Raw genomic sequence first — 16,755 nt, 5'->3', positions numbered from 1 at the left:
AAACTTCCAGACAGTTTTTCCTTTACTTAAACTGTGTTTTCTAACTTGTGAAAGAAAAGCTGAGTACACACCATCACAAAAGATCTTGCAATGTTAGTAGATGTTCTGTACTACAGAAGCTGAAAGTGGTGGAGTTGATGAAAATTGTTTCAGCACATTCTCCGACACTCTGTTGGCAGTTCATGAGTTATCAATCCTTAGACCACGAATGACAGACTATTCCAGATGCTGCAACAACATCATCTCGTATTATCTTTGATCCTGTAAATTATTTGGATCAGGCCTTAACACCTGCCCAATTCTCCTGCATCTAACACGTTGACTTCAAAAATCTAATATCCATAGTAGATTTTTGAAGGGTTTTTAATTAAATCCAGACCTTGACATTTCTGATGGTTTTGGTGATGATGATTATTTGCTTGTGTTTAGACTCTAAGACTCATAATCTGCTAATGTGAAATACATTTCAATCCAAATCATAAAGTTAAACATGTTTACAATTGACAACCACAAGCTACACAAAGAAGTTTTACAAATTCATAATTTCCTATCTAGGGTGTTTCGGATTCACTCCCTGGGTGACAAAAACATACATTTAATAAATTTCTTTTTCTAATTTTCTAGAGGTGGATATAGCAACAGAACAAAAGCTTGGGGTTTTAGGAAGCCCTCAAGAAGGGGTTTCCTAATTCGCGTGTATTATCCATCATTAAGGAGCAATGAGGTTTGGTGGTGTAAAGCCCTAAAAATAGTTTAGAGGGAATAAAACAGAAGAAAGAAGCATTTGCCAAACCAACAAGTCTCAAAATGCACCTCCCCAAATCATCTTGAAGCAATGCATCAATCAGAACCTCCACATCAGTGGCAAATGCACTCAGCGGTCATAAAAGTCCCCAGATCAAGCAGAGAGTTGAGCCAAAACCAGAAAGGCTCTCCTCAGTAACCCAAGCCTTTATCATTGTCTCATAAAAATAAAGTGTGTCTAAGAGTGTTATGATCTACAGTTACTGCTGTCCAGCCAGTTCCTCTCTGACTTTGCTGATCACACCTCATCCTTAACATCTGGAGCAATTTATCAAGATCTCAATAGGAGAAAAAAAGAGAATAAATAATCATATAATGGTAAAAAAATTACATCAAGGTTTGCCATTACGCCCATTATTAAAAACTCTCATTCCCCATGTTTATATCTGCTACAACTAGCAACAAAAACAAGTAATAAAATAGCACAACGAAATTTAGTAAAAAACGGTTTCACCCGAAGCTTCACAAGTTGGACTTTGGAGGAAATAAAATAAAATGGACTGCATCACACTAAGGAAAAGCTCAAATCCACCACATCTGAGCTGTACATACTAAAACCCTTCTACCTAAAGTAAAAGATAAAACAGTCAAATCTGTCATGAGTTTGGTGTGAAGTTGCTCCCAACCTCTTTCGTGATTTCTGTGAAAAAAAATAAAATACAAGATAGACATAGTATGAGCTGTAGCCTGGCACAAGAAGAAATATGTTAAACTGATTCATACAAAATCTTTTATCACCATGAGCTGTTATCAAAACAGAGGCCATAACGTAGTCACATCTCTCACAGAGGAACCCAAACTAATAACTCAACTTGGCAGATCAGGAAAATTATATATAATAAATCAGCAAACTAAACAAGGAAAAACCATGATTTTAAAATAGAGATACGTACAAAAGCTGTGGATTTCGAAGCTGGCTGTTGAACACCATGTAATTGGAGGACACAATAACACCATTATAAAAATGAATTATTTTGTTTGTAAATGGCCTCCAGTTTGTAAAATTAAAGCCTAGAAAAAAGTTGGACAACATCTTTTCATTACCATACTTGTGCAGTACAATCCTCATTACAGCTAATTTCAAGCAATTACACTGTCAGCAGAAGCTGTAATCTCCAACTGCTGCTAAATGCCCAAATTTCCACATTTGCTGGAAACTATAATTGTGAGCTGTTTTTGGTGCTTTGCAGATGGGCCCTATTGGGCAATCTGAATAAACCTAATATAACCCAGTTCCTCTCAAGGGGAAACAAGAACATTAAAAAGGTCCAAATAATTCCGCTCAAATTACACAGCCCTTAATGAACTTCAAAAGATGTGCGGATGTTTTTACAGGCTAGTGCTCAGGCTTTAACTGTAATTACAAAAACAAACCATATTAATGATATCATTTATCATTTCCACACTTTGGTCGTGTGAGGCCTACCACAAGGTTCATGTATAAACTGGACAAAAGAAACACTAGAGATCTATTAAACTTAAATTGTAATATTTTCCATTCACAGATCAGTTTTTTACAGATCTGTTATGCCATCACGCAAATTACATGAAGGCTTCAGGGAGAAAAGTCATGGCCCATCTGTTGCATGAACCGATGCCAAACTCTGCATCCAGTTAGAACCTGATTAAAATTCAACAAAACCCAAAAAATGTATATACCAACATGATATCTAGCCTCAAGAGAGGCATAAATTTTCTGTGGGCCTAAAAGGCTTATTGACATTATTGTTATTATTACTATTATTACTATTATTAGTTACAGTATTACACATTTATAAAGAAAATTAATGAAACTGGCTTAATTTTCTTGGCTTTAGAACACAGTAGTCGGCCTCCTGTCTCCCTTATAAATGAGAGGTGCAGTGATTCATTTAAATTCCACATGCTAGAAGGACTTCTCCTATGGGTCTGGCTTTACTCCAAATTATGTCTCTTGGGTGTACATACCACTGAATAATTTGTCCAAATGTCATTTGCAATTCCCCAAAACTCTTCACTTTCTTCACTCACAACTTTCTTCACTAGAAATCTTTTAGAAAACATCTGTAACAAATAGTTGTTTTGAGATTACACCAGTGCTAGTACTGGTACATGACCTTAAGCTGTGTATAAAAAGCATGAAAAAACAAGCTTAAATTTCCACTAAACTAGAAACTGGATCACATGAGCAGTAGCCACCTGCGCAGTATGATATTTACCATTAGTTCTGGGCGACTCAAGCTCATGTGTTACAAATCTTTTTGCTGCAGCCTATATAATTAGCTGTAATTGACTTCCCTTGAAATGTGTTTCTTCTGGAACATCTGGCCTTGAAACTTCAACCTCCCCATATAAGGACCAGCAGTGAGTTATACTTTTAAATTTTGCTGCATGGGTGGCAAAAATAGGACTAAAATATTCTGTAAATAATCTAAGAAAAATGTCTTTCCTTCCCTTTACCAAACTTCAAAAATGAAAATGTGACTAAAATTAATAATACTAGAACTGTACTCAGATTTATGTTCATCAATACTTTAAGATAAAAATTACATTTCACATGATTATTTTAATATCATCTTATTAATTAGATAGACAAACCTAATAAGCTGTACATGACGTTTATATGCAATCTAATTTGATAGAGATGTCAAACAATTTAACATATAATTTCATTTCAATTCTTGTTTATGAGAAGAACTTTTCTTTGCTTGGAAACTAAAGAAAAAGGTTAGTAGTGGCCTAGTGGTTACAGAGGTAAGTTTACATTGGCGGCCCCAGTGTGCCAACAGAGGTGAACCCCCATGGGCCCTTGAGGAAGGCCCTTGACCCCTCCCAACTGTTCCCTGGGCACAGGAACATGGCAGCCCACTGCTCTCTACTACATCTGGAGATGACGGATGGGCATTTTAGGTGATTTTTTAAGTCAACTAGTCAGATCTTTCAAAATTGATTTGTCTGTTAGTTATGACGTCATCTTGAAGTCATCAATAATGAAATGAAATACCATCTCCAAAGGGAAAGTGTAAAATGTGTGAGATGTTATATAATGTGCATTTTATATACAAGTGTTCCCCATTTTGTTTGTTATATTTTTAACATTGACTGCTTCAGTTTAATTTACTGTACAGCAGGTACATGAGAAAGTGGGTCCATCGCTGAACCTGGTCTGGTTCTGCTTTACCAGGTGAACTAAACACCACGCCCACAACAGAGTTCAGACACAACAAAACCAGTTATTTACACCCCGTTTCCCTCTGGTCTTTAAGCTGCATCAGACCAGCTGACATGTTGTAGGGCTCTCTATCTGTAACTGGACCTGAAGGGGCCACGCTGTTCTTTTAACAGCGTTGTAAACAACACCATGTCTGTCACCATGACGCATGACTCATCCAAACATCAGTCTACTGTTAAGAAAGCTGCTGACTTTCTGCACGGTTTCAACTAATCGATTAGACATGCACATCCCTAATTTTGCCACATTTAGAATGAAACACCACAGGAAAAGTTGAAAGTGTGTATACATAGCTTGCAAAAAGTACCAAAGGTGATGGTGAAAATGAGGGTCCTGGGGCCTCATGAACTACAGAAACTGATGCCAGAGGGTTTAGGGAGACGATGAGTCCTCCTCTGTAATCTGTTGTCAACTGCAGGACTGTTTAATAATATGATGGCGACAAAGCTTAAAGTTACCAACAGTTAGCGTCTGGCGGATCCATTCCACAAACTGACTTTCCTGATAACTTCTGTCTGACATGTTTTTTTAGATAAACAGACACAGCGAGCGACCACATTGAAAGTGCAGTGCTCTACAAAAGGACCAAGGAGGCAGAACTTTTTCTTAGGATGGCCTCATGCAGCCACAAATGGTCACTGCTCATTTAGAGTAACTTCAGGAAAAAAAGTGTTGCTGCTTAGAAAAAGTGCATTATATGGACACCAGCCCTGCGTGAATGGTAATTTAGCAAGTTATCAATATTACTCCCATCACTGAAGCACGAGTAGAACTGATAACTATTTTATTGATAAAGCTTCGGGTGTGTTTATTTCATTTATTGTCAGAGGTAAAAACAGACTGATATTTTGATATTTTTAGTACAAATAATAAATAAACCAAAGCAAACAACCAGCCTTTACATGACTAACAATAGAATACTAATTTTATTATGAAGATGTTTCTCAAACACTGTTGGAATCATAGAGACTCTAGTTGGACTTTAATCAGAACTGGTTTATTTATTTATTTTAGTTTTTTTAAGAATTGATTGCTGCTTTTATATTCTCTTCTCTGAAAATCTACCCAAACGTCATCACAGAAAACCTGGACCTTAAGTCTCAAGTCACTTAATTAAGGCACTAATCCTTCATTTTCAGGATACACAAATAAAAATACGATTTTTATATTGATGAAGAAAGATGAAGAAAATAATTTATAATAAAATGTACAGGTTAAACTTCTCAAATAGTTCAGACAGATATAAAAAAATTATTAATAATAATAATAAGATTTTCACACTCCAAAGTAGTAACATTAAACAATAAAGGGGTTATATATGTTGGCCTTAGTCATTGGCAATTTTGGCTTTAAGGTCTATAACAAACTCTTCCAACTGCCTTTGTATTAAACATATACGACACTTTTTAAACCAGCATGAGCTGAAAATAAATGGCAGGATGTAGTTGTTTTTTTTTATGACTTTACTCCAAGTCAGAATTAAAGGATCATTTTTTCACAACTACAGTAGAAGCAAAGAAGAAAAAAGGGGAAAAGTAATAATATTTGAAAAGGCCATTATAAACATTCTTGGGAACACACAAGGAAAAAGGACTGAGAAAGCTTTATTTGGCATGAGCAAGACTTTCACATAAGAAGAAGATCTGGACCGCCCTGCTTTGGCTCAACACTCGAATCAATGATGACACTGTAGCTGCCATCAGTGGCAGCGTTTAAGTTCACTTGATAATTTAGTTTAATAAATAAATAATGTACATTTGTTAAAAGGAAATATTTTTTATTTATGGTTATTGTAATTTGAAATATGTTGAAATGAGCAGCTTAGCATTTATAGTGGAACCAAAGTTTTAGTGCTGTTGAAGTCAGGGCTTTGTTTTCTTGTTGCTCACCACGGGGCTGCACGATATCCTGTCAGAATTAAAAGAAGACGTTTGCAGCAGCATGCTATAATGTCAAACAGCTCTTGGGACTGAAGTTGACTTGCGCAATGAGATGGTTTCATTTAACCCCATATGAGTTAATGTGGCCAATAAGGTATGCAAACTTGTATTTTATTTCCTTATCGGTTAATGTGTGTGCTAATGTGTTAGCCGAGTTCATATGACACTTAACCCATTAAGTTTATGGAACCTGATTTTTATAACCTTACAAGTTTGTGACGATTAAGCTACTGATTAATATGATGTTTTGTGTAGATGAAATAGTTTTATTCTTTTTGAAAATGTTTATGTGATGTAAATATATTATTTTGTGCCTTGGGTCCGTATTCAACCAGAGGGGTGTTAGACATGTTTCCCACACCAGTAAATAACTAACCTGAGCTCCATCCCTTAGTTTGAGGATGCACTCCATGGTGTTGATGGTGATTACAACAGGCTCCGAGCCCAGCTTGGTCCAGGGTACATGGATGCGCAGCTCATGGATATGACCACTCATAAATGTAAAGGGCAGCTTCAACTCCTATTAAAAGACAAAGATGCAAAATAAGTCAGAATAACCTGTATGTGAAAAGCTTCTCTTCAAAGCAGACAGTGCAGAAAGTGAAATCGTAGTCCAATCTTTTACAAGGTGAGTTTTCTGCAGGTGCTTTTGTTACTTCCCACAGTCAAAAAATATGCATGTTAGGTCACTGGTGACTTTAAATTGGTCCTATTTATGTGTGAGAATAGCTGGTTTTACACAAAAAGTAGCATGTTTAAACAGGTTTCTAAATATGATGTAAATCAAACCAATAAAATCCTGTCTCATTGCCAACAACACTGAGTTTACCCACAGAGTTCTGGGGCTATGGTGTATCAGAACTGGTCCAGTAGCTACCACAACCTTCCAGATGGATAAACATGTAATTACAACATGAAGCAATGGTATTAAATTGTACCCTGGATGTTGTGATGGAGCACAATTTCTGATTAGCATGACTTTTCGTGATAAGTAGACAAGTTTATTATTTTTGACTGAAGCACAGACAGGCTGAGGTTGATCTGCCAGCTGGCTACAGTCAGTAACACCCAACCAGACTCATCTCTTTGTGCTCCAGGTTTTTGTCAGTTTCAGAGCCTCACATTGAATTCCCACAGCAAAACTTTACATGCACATCCCAGTGTTGTGTTTTCATCAATGCAGAATGAAGCTGATGAGGTTACAGAAATGTGACATGGACCAAATGCATATTAAATACCTTCACACCAAAAGCCAGAAGGGTGGGTTATCTAAGCAGTGTAAACAGGACTAAATATCAAATATGAATAAACTGAATCACATGACTAACAGCTGTCCAGGAAATTACCCTTTTTCCTCTGCTAGCTGGAACCATTTACAGATTCCAGCTCCATACACAAACCAAAAACAGAGCCCAAAATAAAGTTAATCACTTGTCTTCTAGATGCAAAAAAAAAAAACATTTTTTTTTTATTATTTACAGATAGTAACATTGTAATGTGCATGATTTAAGGAAAGGTCTCCACTGTTGTTAATACGTTCATTAATTTTATTATAATTTTTAAGGAGGCAATTATGATAAATATGACATTTACAATTTTATTACCCTATTTTTTTTAAGTACACAAAACCTAAAACTTAGCCATATTTGGTTCTTGGTGGGTGTCCATGTTTTTAACCCCTAATCACAACACCTGATTTTCAGTACTTAAAGGTTGGTTAACACCCATTATACTGGGTGGAAGTGAAGACCACCTCATCACAGAGGGCGTTTAACACATTTGGCAGGAAAGCACAGACACACAAACTGAAACACCAGCAGATACACCAAGTAAAGTAAATACCAGATTTTTTCACACCCAGTCAAATCCTCATACCACATCTTAACTTCTCCGTGCAAGAACAAACTCATGAGATCTGACTACTTATTCACAGTTTTCACATGCCTTCACTTTAAATTTGAGTCAAAATATTAATAACCAAACATATTTCTAATAAAAGTTAATGAAATTTAAGTATGTCTGCTCTATAACCTCTAGAATGTTTCAATAAAAAATACTTTGCAGATTAAGATAATATTTTATTGGCAATTGTAAAAGTTAAAAGAATAAAACAAAGGTGGGATCATTTCCAAACTTTCAACACAGAATCACATAGATCTCAATCCCACCATAATTCCCACTGTCAGCTGCCTTAAAGCTGTTTCCAAGAAGAACTTTCTTAAAAACTCTGTTGGGTTAGGTAGTATTTTATCCTGCTCTTCAGAAGCAGTCTGGAACCCACTCAAAAGAAAAATAAAGATCAAACTAACTCATGGAACACTGATCGAATACAGACATTACAAGTGTACAAGGAGAATGCAATGTCAAAATAACACTGCAGAATAAAAAAGGAAAATAAATAAATAATAAATCTATCAACTCTCTTCTAAAATTACAGTAAATACACTCTGATTTTACCTGGCTAAGCAGCACTGCTATATTTCTACTTGATTCTAATTAAGGCAATAAACTTGGATGCAGACTGAATGTCTGAAAGGAACAAAAATATCCTGGTTGTGTTCATGTGTTTTCTGCAGTTATTTAAGCCTGAGAAAATAAATATTGGCTTTATTTCCCCTGTCATACTGTATCTGCATGCTTAACTGGCCCTCCTGCTAAGCAACCAAAACATTTTAAAATGGAAAGCATTTATAGCCACTGATAACTTTGTAATGTATCACATATGTGTGTGAGAGATAAGGAGTGCCAATGAGGCAAGCAAGTTATGTAAGCAGCAAATAAGTAAATAAATAAATTCAAGAACTGAGAGCAGTGCAAGCACTCTACAGTAAAGAAAATGCTGAATAATATTGGTACAGGAAGAAAATATGTTAAATATCTAAAGACATCTACCAAATGCAACCAATACCCTGCTTGCCTCTAGTAAGATGGATCACCTAACTGCTAGGATGGGCGGATCGATACTCTGGAGTCCGATACTTCAATATCAGCCAGTCAAAATAGCTGGTTCAGTGCTTTTTTAAAGCATCAGGATACCGCTCTGCTGATACAAAACATGCCATTTGTTTCCTTCTGAGAGTTTTAGGCACAAAACTGCATGTGAAGCCCAACAACTGTGCATCTCTTGTCATATTATCATGGTAGCCGATCAGATGTTCTTAATGATGGTGCTGAGCTGCTACTGTTAATGATGATGTCTTGTTTTGATATTTTCTTAGGTTAATTCAGGTCATTTCACATTATGCTTATTTATATTTATCATACGTACTATTACATATGCATTTTTATTTTCAATTTAATACATTTGAATAATCTAATAATTATCTGTAGTTTAATTATTATTATTTATTTCTTATTTTTGTTTAACTTACTCACCAGTCTAATTATTGTTTTAAAAAACAATTTCTTTTTAAGTACTGATGTTCTTGTGTTTATTATTCACAACGCCCTTGCAATACAGTTATTAATGCAACACTGTAAAAATTATGATTTTTCTTTTAAGGGCCAAGAAGTGGTCGTTATTGATGAAAAAGTACCATAGAGCTAATGCTATTGCCCATTCCTATTAACTGCACATAGATATGAAAATTCTTCCCTCTGGAAGCATACGGCCCATGAATCATACTTCATAAACTCCTTACATTTCTCCAACAGAGCAGGATGAAATGTGAAAAGATGTCAAAAACAGACAAATGTCTGTGATCCCAGTAGGTTTTGTATTGAATAATAATAATAATAATAATAATAAAGTTCCACTAAACACTACCTATATTTAACATACATGTACCTGCTCCAGTACATCCAGCTTCAGGTCCAGCTTGCTGCGCACACATCCCCTCCCCACAGAGAAAGCTGCAGGTCAGATGGCTTCAGGTTCTTAATGTACTTGTTGACATAGCTCATCAGGAGCGGCGTGACATAAGACTCCCAACATCTTGTCTCAGTCCTGAATACAAGGTCAAAGATCAAACAAATACTGAAATGTCATTTAAGCGTTTTATCAACACTGTACTGAAGGCTATACCAAAGGAAAGAGGGGATATTCAGATATGTTACAGCAGGAAAGCAAAGGTGTTATTAATAACATTCAATTTGGCTGTACTCAAGTTCAGGTGTGTCACTTATTAGGTAGCACTACTGTGTATATTAGCTCACAGGGCTGGTTTATTGGAAGTGAGCCTTAATTAAAGATATATGGCACACCTGCTATTGCTGCTTAAACAGCTCGACGTATCTGTTTAGGAAGAGCGTACTATTTATTTAATATTCGACCTTTTACTTGCTAAATTTGCGGTCATATTTAATGCTACATGCCAACTTCAGTGTAATTAAAATGTCCCTTTAAACTTAGCAAATGCAATTGCCATCCTATATTACTATTTGGCTAACATTTTCACTTAAGAGGGGGTAAAAACCATCGTTCAGCTCAAGTAGGTCTCAAGTCATAATTAAATTATCTTTTAAGTAATATATTTTCAGCGGTATAACTTTTTAGTGACTATCGTTAGCATGCTTGCTAATGAGGGTTTAACTTCCCAGAAAATGCGACGAAACCAGTTGAAGGGCTAACACTAGACATGCAAGTCCATGTGCAAAAATCGGATTAGCATTGTAACATAAAACTGTAATGCTACGATGTAACAAATTTGGACATTACTGTGGAGCAGATGGTGAATAAAGGCCTAGCTGTGCTTTCTGTTCATTTGGTTAGTAATAGCAAAGAAGCTAAGCCGACGGCTCAGAAAAAGACCGCCCTAAACCGAATTTCCTAAACTTAAAAAGAAAAGTAACCTTACTTGATTGCCACTTCAGTCCGGTGGCTGTTTGTTGAAACTGACGTTTATTTAAACATGTTTATCCCGTCAACTATCGTTAGCCACATCTTTCAACGGTTGTACCGCAAACGTCATCTGTAAACACCAACGCGGCTTCCGTATAACTGGTGTGACGTTTGCGTCCGTGGGAAATTTGCCTTTCATATTTCAGAATCACGAGCCAAATTGAGTTAGGAAAGACGCCAGAAATCACTTTGAAAAATTATTGGTCGAAACTCGCGATATATTCTTCGGTTACCGCAGATCCAGATGTTGTTAATGCAAGCTGCTTTGCAAAAGCTTCAATACCTGTGACGTTTATCAGCATCTTTAATCAGAATGAGCGTCGTTGTCACGTCTAGCGTGGTACAGTATGCACGTCCCTTGGCTTTGGGAGCTCAGTGTTGCTAATAGATTTTTTTACACAATAAACTTTATATAAGACATTTGCTCTAGTCAGTGTATGGACAACATTTTAAAATGCAATAGTTCAAATATTTCAAACAATGGCCTATTATCCACTTTTTTATAATTTCATAACAGATAGAGATTTTAAAAAGGTGGTGGGGGCTGTCTGTATTTTGCTGAGACCATCTGATGCGAAATAATTATATAATTTCAAATAAAATTATTATATTAAAGTATGCAAACAAGAACTGAAATATTAGCATAAACAAAATGTTTAAAAACTGTTAAAATTTTACGCTACATAAATATAGATAAAAGGTGGAAAGTCAAATCTTGGGATATTCTAAACTTATATTTTACTAAAATAAATACAAAACCCCAAAGAAATTAAACTGCTTTATCCTTTGTGGACTTCTTGTTATTTCAGGACCAGTGGGTTCATGGAATAATATAAATTCTCTTATTGATTTTATTGAGCAAGAAGCTTAACGTGCACGATCGTGAAAAATATGAGATGGACTTTTGGACACATCAAACATCTTTCGCCCTCTTTTATAGTCAATCTTTCTTTCTCACATTTCTTGTTTCGTTATGAATATTATTAGTTTTTGTGTTATAAAAGCTAGTATCGGGGCAGTTACATCAGCACGCACAAGTTATACTCGAGGCCTACCGTGAGGATCTGAACTGTCCGGTGGAAACGCACGACGTTACATTATTATCTGTTTGTGACTTTTCTTTTCCCAGCTCTACTTCTTCTTCTTTTTCTTCTGTCATGGTTGCACCAGTGGTCTGCAGCCAGTGCAGCTTCAACCTATCAGTTTATAGATAAGGTTTCGAGGACGCAGTCCACACATCCAGGGCGGGCTTACATTTGCCGCGTGATTGTCCACTTCTTGTGCCTTGTGTGTCCCGCGTGACGTCAGTGGACACGCGATCCACCTGTGCCAACAGCACACTAAGCTGTAAGTTACTTCTGCTGCATGAGCCAAGATGCTCTGTCAGAAACGAAGACTGTGACGGTGTTTTTGTTCACTGATAAACACAGAGTTTTGTTTAAATAATAGGCCATCCTGTACAAACCCTATATAAAAGTTACAATAATAATAATAATAATAATAATAATAATAATAATAATAATAATAACAATGATGATGACGATGATGATGATGATGATGATACGGAGTGCTTTATAAAATAATCTCCTTAAAATAATCAAATGAAATCACATCAAGTACCACCTTTTTATTTTGCCCACTTCTAACTAAACAGATAACTGGGTATGTGTTATTCTGATATTAGGTTCCCCTAAAACGAGATCAAAGTTGTTGCTTCACTCCTTTTCTTCTTCTTCTTCTTTTTTTCTTAAGATTCTTCCTAGGTCAGAAAAGTATTAGCTGGACATGTGATGGTGGAATATGAAACTAATCAAATTCAAAATGAACCTAAAAAATATAAAATACTCTACTTATTTTATAATTAATTTATGTTTAATTATGAGTGAAAATGTGCCTCAAAAATGCATTTTCTTTTTTTTTTTAAAGAAATTATTTTAATAACATGGACATTTGAAACTGAAATAGGCTACAGAGGTTAGAACAGCGTTTAATATACCTTTGTCCAAATATAATAATAATAATAATTATTATTATTATTGTATTATTATTATTATTATTATTAATTATAAGTGATAATAAACTGGTTTTGGAGATATGTGTAGATTATATATTTCCTTATTTTTGTTGTTGTTATTTTAAGTATTGAATATTTTGTAATTTAGTTATTTGTGAAAGCCTATAGCACTGAGACGTTACACTTTGTTTCTTTTCCATTGTCGAAGTAATTAGGAAAAATCCTTCCCTGCAAGTGCGTAATAAACTTGTCTTCAATTCATGGCCTTTTAGGGAGCAATGAAACGCACGTATAACTCCTGCTGTTGTTATTTTATAGACCAGCTTGGTCCAGACCATGTTTGTGAGCCTATTAAAGAAAAATGCTGCTTTTTTCCCCAAAGCAATTGATTATGCAGTGTCAGGTGGAAAAGCGGTTGTAAAAACGCTTTACCCAGCAGAACCAACCAGGCCTGAATGCAAATAACACAGAAAAACATCGAGGTGAGTGAATCTTGCTTTGTCCTTCCCTAAAAATAAAATATATAATATATCCGCTCATCCTGCAGGTACATGCCCTGATGGTTAATCAGTGGCCGGTCAATGTTTAGCTGGATTAAATCCAATTTTTATCTGCACAACTCTATAAAACACCGCGTCTGAAGCGCGCGCAGTTTCCCGGTAAACTTCCCTCTGATAAGGCTGCAAGAAATTCTCTTAAACTATTCATTAAAAGATCAGACTACACAGCTGAAATAGTCAAATTTAAAAGGTATATTAATCGTGTGTGAGAAGCTGAGTGGAGTTTATGATGTTTTAATCAATGAACATGGTCAATGATGCCGCTGGTGGATGAATTCAGCATCTTAAGTCTTTAGGCGGTTAAGAAGCGTCAACAACAGAACCGCCCATCTGTAAATTTGTATTAAAATATACTCTCTCTCTCTCTCTCTCTCTCTCTCTCTCTCTCTCTCTCTCTCTCTCTCACACACACACACACACACACACACACACACACACACACACACACACACACACACACACACACACACACACACACACACAAACACACAAGTGTCTCCTTCTTCTGCTTTCATTCAATTATGATATCAGAGGTGCGTGATGTAGATAAAGATGTGATATGGCTGCTAATGCGCCAAATATAATAAGTTTGTTTATCACTGTTTGACGTGGAAGGTAATAATGGTGCTTACTAATTCCGAGTCTTAAATAAATAAATAAACGCTGGACGCTAAAGGTCCAAACCAGGTTGTACATGCTTAAAATAATATCTTTCTTTAAAAAAAATATTAATAAAAATATCAGCTGTCACCCAATTAGTTTACCAGTGGGAGAAAACATGCAGGTAGAGATGTCTGCCGCTTTCCTTCTAAAACATATATCCTGTAAAAAGCCCAACAAGTCTCCCACATAAGCTCTTTTTGCTGGCCATGAACTGACACACTTTTAATTTAATGGGCATTTTCAGTTCCATTCAGATATTGGTTCTGGACTGTAACATTATGTCTTCTTTTGTGGAATTGAAAACATGAAATAATAACAAGACGAATGCAATGTATCATGGAAAATATTTATTTCTAAAATACAATATAACATACTTTAAACTTATTACTGTTTGACAATTTTATCATTTCAAGGTCTGAAAAGAAAAGAAAAAAACATTATGTACGTGGTCTTGATATTTACAGGTGGGGAAGCTGGACATGATCATGGATCTGCAGTCTTTTCCTCTTGAGGTGCACCAAATTCCAGGCTAAAAATGCGCTGCCAGTAAATGTGTCCTCATTGGAAGAGTCCCTTTGACCACAAGAGTCGCCGATTTGTCTCTCTGGCTTTTGTCCATTTTTTGACTTTGTTAGTCTGTCCAGGCTAGAAGTCCTGATGCGGGCTGTGTCGTCAAAACTGTGCCGTCGCAAGTCACAGTTGCGCCGAAACAACTCTTTCCGCAGCGGCCACAGCTGTAGGGCTTGATGTCTGTATGGTGAGAAGGTGAGTTTTCAGGTTACTTCTTTGATTAAAGGTTCTTCCGCATGGGGTGGCATTTGTGGGGAGACTCGTGTTATATTAGCAATGCAAAGGTGATTATAGAAGTCATAAGAGGATTAATTCCCTTTAAGTGTATAGAATGTCTATCATGTGTATTTCAGACAGCTAAAAGTGAAAATGACTGCGACAACTCTCAAGCCCACTTGATTTTTACATTGATTCATTTAGGTGAGTAATTTAACCCTCACACAAATCTTTCTTTTTGTTAATAAACATAGTGCCAAGACGGCAATCTTGGTTTTTCTTTTTTAAGATTACATATCCCCATGCATGCCAGTATACTACAAGTCAACAGTTAATGATAATTACAATGCACGCTAGGTCACTGGGTACTGTTGATTTTGAGAGCTTACCTGCATGTCGGTAAGGTTTTTGTGGAGCGGCTAGAGTTCGAGACTGACAGAATCTCCTTCCAACAATTCTTGACATTTGAATGGCCTTTCCTTGGAGTGGATGTATATGTAAAACAGAAAATGGTCACTTCATCAGTGTGTGCTCATCGCAATGGATTTGCTTACAGTGGGTTACAAACCCCACATTTATAGGGATAAATATCTCCATTTATAGGGCTAAAAAACTCCGAATCCCCATTCATTTCTTAAAAGAGCTTTAGCGCCCTCGTGTAGAAAATTCTAGGAACATGCCTTGGGTATATTTAATTTAAAATGAAAATTAGCTTATAAGATAGAGCTGAAGAGGTTATTTTAAAATGCACCTTTTAAAAAGCTCCCAAATTAGGAATGCTGCAAAAAAGTTGCATGAGCCTCTAAAACCACAAAAACCCATAGCGCCGCATTTGCCTACCTGTGGTCTCTAGAATGGTCCTTGTCTTCTGAAGGCCTTGTGGCAAATATCACAGGGTATAAGGCCGCTCAGTCTGTGTGCGTCCTCTCGTGAATGAGGAGGTTTGTAGGACTTCGTGAAAATGCCTGCCGCAGAACGTTGCAAATAAATTCCTTTTTAGTCTTGGATTGGGAGCCTGCCCCCGGGTGGGTTTTCGGTCCGGGGACAACTTGCTCAGCTCTGAGATGGTTCCCCCAAGTCCCGACGCCAATTTTGCCAGATCCGCAGCTTTTGGCGGGTCCTCCTGAGTGGCAGCCAGGGCCAGGTTGGCAAAGTCAAACCTTGGCCTGTCCTTGTGCAGCGAGGGTACGCCGTGAGTAACGGTGGCTTGTTTTGGATGGAGGAGCTGAGCGGCGGCCGTGAAGGGTAACGCCGGGAAGGGAATTCTGGGGTCCACCAGACCTTGGGCAGCTGCTGTAATTGTCGACCTAAGTCCTTGCATGTGTGGATAGCCAAGAGTCCAGTGGTTCATGTGCATGGTTTGCACCGCGCTGAGGCCGTACAGTCCCTGCAGCTGGTCAGCAGGGAAAGTGTTGACGGCCTGCAGGAAGGAGTAGTTTGTAAGCTGGAGGGCAGGGTGCAGGGGGATCGGAGCGTGCAGGGCTTTGCTCGACATTTCGGCTCAGACCTCTGCAGAGGAAACGCTGGAAACCCTGAGGAAAACAGAACATATTAGGCAATGAGTTCTGTGTGTTAGTGCCAAGTTTAAGACAGGTAATTATGTTACAAAAGTACAATTATGACCTTATAGTAAAACCACATGTTAACACACACAACTATTTCATTTATTTCTAATCTAATGTAACCACAAAACCTGCCCAATCTTAAATGGAATTATATTCACCCTTTAAACCCAAATTATGGAAGAAATTTAATTATCTAATTTTAGCACCCTGTCCGAAGCTACAGATGAGATTTGGTAAAAGAAACGAACAAGCTGTAAAATTGCAGCAGCAATGTCCCTCATAGCCTGATCATGTGTAAAAGCCAGACAGAATAAAACCTAAACATATGTTTAATTGGCCGACGTCCCACCAGTTACACACGACCAGATCGGA

General features: G+C 36.9%; 2 protein-coding genes across 2 annotated transcripts in view; both read right to left on the bottom strand.

Annotated features, from left to right (window-relative positions):
• LOC121642112 (vacuolar protein sorting-associated protein 13B-like) overlaps positions 1 to 11,954 on the bottom strand; it is a 334,030-nt gene extending 322,076 nt beyond the window's left edge. The window contains 4 exon segments of the mRNA XM_041988605.1: positions 6,332 to 6,475; positions 9,743 to 9,780; positions 9,783 to 9,901; positions 11,851 to 11,954. Coding sequence (XP_041844539.1) covers positions 6,332 to 6,475; positions 9,743 to 9,780; positions 9,783 to 9,901; positions 11,851 to 11,954 — 405 coding nt within the window.
• Positions 11,955 to 14,364: 2,410 nt separating this feature from the next.
• LOC121641056 (protein odd-skipped-related 2-like) overlaps positions 14,365 to 16,755 on the bottom strand; it is a 4,137-nt gene continuing 1,746 nt past the window's right edge. Inside the window, 11 exon segments of the mRNA XM_041986923.1 lie at positions 14,365 to 14,704; positions 14,707 to 14,745; positions 14,748 to 14,791; positions 14,794 to 14,845; positions 14,847 to 14,866; positions 15,214 to 15,271; positions 15,274 to 15,333; positions 15,680 to 15,712; positions 15,714 to 15,728; positions 15,730 to 15,825; positions 15,828 to 16,350. Coding sequence (XP_041842857.1) covers positions 14,678 to 14,704; positions 14,707 to 14,745; positions 14,748 to 14,791; positions 14,794 to 14,845; positions 14,847 to 14,866; positions 15,214 to 15,271; positions 15,274 to 15,333; positions 15,680 to 15,712; positions 15,714 to 15,728; positions 15,730 to 15,825; positions 15,828 to 16,313 — 930 coding nt within the window. The 5' untranslated portion in view covers positions 16,314 to 16,350 and the 3' untranslated portion in view covers positions 14,365 to 14,677.

Source organism: Melanotaenia boesemani, chromosome 6, assembly GCF_017639745.1.
Source record: "Melanotaenia boesemani isolate fMelBoe1 chromosome 6, fMelBoe1.pri, whole genome shotgun sequence".
Lineage (NCBI taxonomy): Eukaryota > Metazoa > Chordata > Actinopteri > Atheriniformes > Melanotaeniidae > Melanotaenia > Melanotaenia boesemani.
Note: the sequence above shows the minus strand (reverse complement) of the source record. Positions and strands in the feature narration are given on the sequence as shown.